This window comes from Priapulus caudatus, unplaced genomic scaffold (genome assembly GCF_000485595.1).
Source record: "Priapulus caudatus unplaced genomic scaffold, Priapulus_caudatus-5.0.1 Scaffold3982, whole genome shotgun sequence".
In the NCBI taxonomy this organism is placed as follows: Eukaryota; Metazoa; Priapulida; class Priapulimorpha; order Priapulimorphida; family Priapulidae; genus Priapulus; species Priapulus caudatus.
The window spans coordinates 3,420-9,227 of record NW_014581043.1 but is presented as its reverse complement, the minus strand read 5'-3'; the positions used below and the strand labels follow the sequence as shown (position 1 = coordinate 9,227).

The following is a 5,808-nucleotide window of genomic DNA, read 5'->3' as shown; positions in this document are numbered from 1 at the left end:
ATTACACTGTGTACTCGCGTGCTTGAATAGCTGTGACTAGGAGCTATGACGGGAGTTGCGCGTGTTATACCTATATGTGTAGTTGTGATAAGGTATTAGTGTAAACGGTTTCGTGCGCTGGGTACTTTGCTGAACGTTGCTGCACGTTTTTTCTCTGACATAGACCAACTACAAAATCCCTGCAACGTTTGAAACGTCTATTAGTAGCTGGGAATAGCACTCCAGTCCCGCACGCACAGCACACGCCACGCACGCACGCCACGCGCCCACACCACACATGCAACGCAGCGATCTACACACATGCAGACTGCAACACGCGCACGCAATCACGCACACAATACACACACAGTACGCGCCGCAACGCACGCACACCGCAGCAGGCAGAATGAACAAACACACAACCACACAGTTGCCGCACACAGCCACTACACACACTCACGCACACACACACACAGCACAGGCACACACACACACACACACAGCAACAGCACACACACACACGTAACACACAAACTCGCGCCTGTCGTGGAGTAAGAGAATAGACGGTGTATACACACACACACGCAACACACACACACGCACCTATACGCGTCTCTAGCGCGCGAACAAATCTTCCGGAAACGTGTAGTTGAAGATGAGAAAATCCAACTCGTACTTCTCGTACAACCTCCTCCCCAACTCCAGCGGCACGCGTCCGTAAAACTCCCGCATCAGCGTGACGTCATCGCTACTCGTCGCCCGCTTGTACGACGCGTTGCGCTCGGGAAAAACGATGACGTCATCGAGATTCGTCCGCCGCAGCAGTTCGGCGCTGTCGTCGCTCAGCGTTTCGTATTTGCCGACGTAGTCGAAGTGGATATAGATCGACGAATGGCGCCCCAGTGGCGGTCCAGGCGACGCGTCGGCGTGTCGGCGACGTACGTCAGAAACTGCGAGAAAGCTGACGGAGTCGCCGACGTTGTCGTTGTTGTTGTGCTGCTGTTGTTGTGTTGTTGTTGTTGTTGTTTGCGCGCCGTGGGAAAAGCAAGCGGCGGTACGACGGCGAGTCGGCGTCGTCTGCGACCTTGTCTCGGTAAGCCGACAGCAGACGAGTGAACGGATGACGCGCGAACATGAACGCCGTGTACGAGTCAAGCACGGTGGCAATCTTGCTCTTATCTTCGATGACGTCACTCGCTAGGCGGAGGTAGGGGCCGACATTGCGATCGATATGCACGAACCCGCGCGGAAGCACGTCGAACTGCTTCATGTCGACTTTGCCGTCAGGTGGCGCTTTGCCCAGGGCGACGAGCGCGCGCTTCCACGTGGTGCTTGCGATTTTCGGCACCGTGCAGTAGGCGAGATTGTATTTCGGCGCCAGGTACATGCGTTTCCATGACAACGGTATCTCGGCCATGACGCGGTCTAACCCGTCGCACTGCTCTCGGATGTAGGCGAGCAGCGTGTTGTCGACGGTGTCCGCGAGAGGCGCTGCTGGTCGCATCGGTGGTGCTAGTGGCGCCACGTAGCGATCAGCGTCGAATGGTGTCTCGTACGGGAAACCTGTGGCGAGATGAAAACAATTATAAAACTATAAAATTATAAAATGTATTATATTTTTAAATTATAAAATCATTACATTAATTATATTTTTAAATCATTAAATTATAAATTATAAATATAACATTTGTAGATTTTCGCGTAGGTGTGAACAAAAATCTTTAACATCACCGAAATTGCACTCTCTGGAAGCTCTGACGAGTAGCTGTAGTTTGACAGGGTATTGACGCATTGGCATATAACATTATTGGCATATAACATTATTGGCATATAACATTATTGGCATATAATACTATTGGCATATAATACTATTGGCATATAATATTATTGGCATATAACACTATTGGCATATAACACTATTGGCATATAACATTATTGGCATATAATACTATTTGGCATATAATACTCATTGGCATATAATATTATTGGCATATAACACTATTTGGCATATAACACTATTGGCATTTAGTGCATCACGTGATAAATCGTTGAAATTCCATTGGATAACGCAGCAGGCACTATGAATCAATAGTGCCCGCCTGAGCGGGCACTATTGCTTGCGCGGGACGCATTGTTATTATAACGCATTGTGTTAACGTCACGAATCTCCCTGCGTCTGGGCGCCACGCAAGAGTTTCGAATAATAGGCGGTTGGTTTGTGTCGAGCGTTTTATTACATCGAATGCACCGGCAAATTAAAGGAGTATAAAGAAGGTATATAAGCCATTGAAAAGTAAATAGAAACACTAATTGTATTTTTTCATACATTTTATTTTGTACAAATATACACCACAAATATACTACTTGCTGGTGCTAGAAAATTCGTGGACGTAGACAGTGTAATACAAATTGTGAAATTGTTCGTTTAAGAAACTTTGTCTTATTCAGCTTCATATTTGCCAAGTAGATGCAAAGTCATCGTGATGCACTAAAATGCATTAATGCCTGTTGTTGGGGCACTATGCTGTCATAGTGCCCCCAACAACAGGCATTAATATATAAATAACATTATTGGCATATAATACTATTGGCATATAACACTATTGGCATATAACATTATTGGCATATAACACTATTGGCATATAATATTATTGGCATATAACACTATTGGCATATAACACTATTGGCATATAACATTATTGGCGTATATCACTATTGGCATATAACACTATTGGCATATAACATTACTGGCATATAACACTATTGGCATATAACACTATTGGCATATAACATTATTGGCATATAACACTATTGGCATATAATATTATTGGCATATAACACTATTGGCATATAACACTATTGGCATATAACACTATTGGCGTATATCACTATTGGCATATAACATTATTGGCATATATCACTATTGGCATATAATATTATTGGCATATAACACTATTGGCATATAACACTATTGGCATATAATATTATTGGCATATAACACTATTGGCATATAACACTTATTGGCATATAACATTACTGGCATATAACACTATTGGCATATAACACTATTGGCATATACCATTATTGGCATATAACCCTATTGCCATATAACACTATTGGCATATAACACTATTGGCATATAACACTGGGGTAATGGGATCGCATCGGTTTGGTTACGATGGGATAAGATAGATGGATAGATAGGTCGATGAAATAAACGGACCGACATCTACTACTTCCTACAATCTCTAAGCAATCTCTAAGCATCTCTAGCGATACGCAATCTCACTTCGCGCGCGTACATCGTGCGTACAGCAAACACAACATGTAGAACAAGAAACACAACCTCCCACCACCACCACCACCACCACCACCAAAAACAATAGAAGCAGCAGCACTAGTAGCGTGGTTCAGTTATAATTCAGTGCGTTCAACCACGACTTTAATATTCAACACGCAAAACAACCTCAATACGAAGGGTCCACGTACAATCCGAGTTTAATGGTAGAGGAAAGGAAAGAGCGACTTTTCGATTTAGTGGGGGAATTTCACGTACAGGCCAGGAGAGAGGGGACTTTTCGATTTACTGGGGGAATTTCACAAACAGGCCAGTCAGCAAGAGAAATGAACTCGCAGCATGCGATGCTAGGTGCATGTCGAAGCCAGACGAAGCTCTAACGCCACAGTACTTGACCTTCTCTCTAATACAGACGTACTACGTAAACTTACAAACGCACGTAAATTTACTATATATAACTTATATAGCTTATACTATAAAGCTATAAACTACTAAAAATTACTAATAATTACTAATAATTACTATACTAACTATACTAATAATTACTATACTAACTATACCAATAATACTCTATTACTAATAATTACTTTTAATATAAAGCTTATATACAGACTAGACGCGCCTTTACTTGGCGATTGCATTATTACTGTATAGTAAGCGTAATAGTATTCATTCATTTGTACTTTAATGTATCTGAATAAAGTCTCATCGAGAAATGAACCCTAGCAACGCTGGGTATCCCATTGTATTATTATAATTATAATAACCTCGAATTAACAATTAACTTGCAAATAAAATTGCAACGGCAACAGTAAACAAAAACAATAAACAGTAAAGTCACAAGTAAAAAGAGCAAGACGAGAGCCCGTCAGAATACACGTATTTTTTACAAAGGGGAAAACTCCGTTATCCTGGTGACATTTCCCCCGCCCGCGATTTCTGCTAGTCTGCACACACACACAGCGCGCGACCTTCACTCGTGACCCTGACGCAACCCCGTGACGTCACCGAACACGTTTTTTCGTCATTTACAATAATATAAATAAATAAATAAAATAAAATAAAACATGTAATAAACGTATTATATGACTACAACAACGCAACGCGGGGCCGCAAGTATTACATGGTTAGATAAATGTCACAACGATTTTTAAATAAACGCAGCGACGGAGGGAGAATTGACTGTAGGCCTACAGTCTTCAAGTCAGCCACTCCGCAATATAAAGTTAATTTCAGAAAGTTAATCCATGAATGACAATTCGATTGATAATTACAAAACTATATATGAGCGATGTATAAAAATAAATAAACTATAAATGAACTACATGCAAATAAGTCTGAGTCTACATGAACCTGGTGTCAGCAATACAAATAAACATATGCAGGTCCCAAATATATATAGATGTTAATAGAAAGAAGAAGAAAACGCGCATAGAAGCAAGAGTTTAGAGTCACACGCCTACCGTTTAGATGTATGAGAACACTCAGCGTGAGCAGGCATGTTAGAACCACATACAGGCGGGTTTTCGTGTTAGCTGCTGTTGCTGCTGCTCGGGGTAGAAGGTCAGCATGGTTCATGGCTGATCACGAATATGTACAAACTGCATGCAGCACCCCCTTCGCACAACTCATGATACAGAGCCAGAACCAGAGCGCCATCTGTCGTGGAGTCTGGAATATGTGGTGCAGATAGCTGACCACATGCCGCCTACCTGCCCCCCTCCCCCCGGAGCGATGAATGGTCGGGTCAGCACGGACCGCGCATGCGCAGGAGCGGTATGTACCGCAGGCGACAGATATCCACATCCAAGTGTGGCCTTAAGCCACCGGGGGCCTAGGGCCCCGCTGGCTCAATAATACACTGTGCAAGTGATGCAGCCTACTTTTCTTTGCTGGATGCGGTATAACTTACAACCAAGGCTTACCACACACTACTATGTAGGAGGCCTTCGGCCCCCTTCATACACAGCAAATACTATATATGTGGCCTTGGTGGGCCGCCAGCATACACTATACTACAATACTATATCGATTTGGTATTAGGCCACCGTCATATACAATACTATATATGTGGCCTTGGGCCCCCATCATAAACTATTCTATTATTACAATACTATATAGGTGGCCTTAGGCCCCCGTCATACAAATACTATATATGTGGCCTTGGGCCCCCATCCTAACACTATTCTATTATTACAATTCTATATAGGTGGCCTTAGGCCCCCGTCATACAAATACTATATATGTGGCCTTGGGCCCTCATCATACCCTATTCTATTATTACAATACTATATAGATGGCATTAGGCCACCGTCATATACAATACTATATATGTGGCCTTGGGCCCCCATCATAAACTATTCAATTATTACAATACTATATAGGTGGCCTTACGCCCCGTCATACAAATACTATATATGTGGCCTTGGGCGCCCCATCATACACTATTCTATTATTACAATTCTATATAGGGTGGCATTAGGCCCCCGTCATACAAAATACTATATATGTGTGGCCTTGGGCCCTCATCA

At 42.8% G+C, this 5,808-nt stretch overlaps 1 protein-coding gene across 1 annotated transcript; it reads right to left on the bottom strand.

Moving 5' to 3' along the window:
* Positions 1-594: 594 nt before the first annotated feature.
* On the bottom strand, positions 595-5,018 carry LOC106819668 (carbohydrate sulfotransferase 11-like). Its single transcript, XM_014824265.1, has 3 exons — positions 4,741-5,018; positions 1,012-1,542; positions 595-929 (listed from the first exon to the last, which is right to left on the bottom strand). The coding sequence occupies exons 1-3, from the start codon at positions 4,853-4,855 to the stop codon at positions 595-597; spliced, it is 981 nt and encodes a 326-aa protein (XP_014679751.1). The 5' UTR covers positions 4,856-5,018.
* Positions 5,019-5,808: the final 790 nt, after the last annotated feature.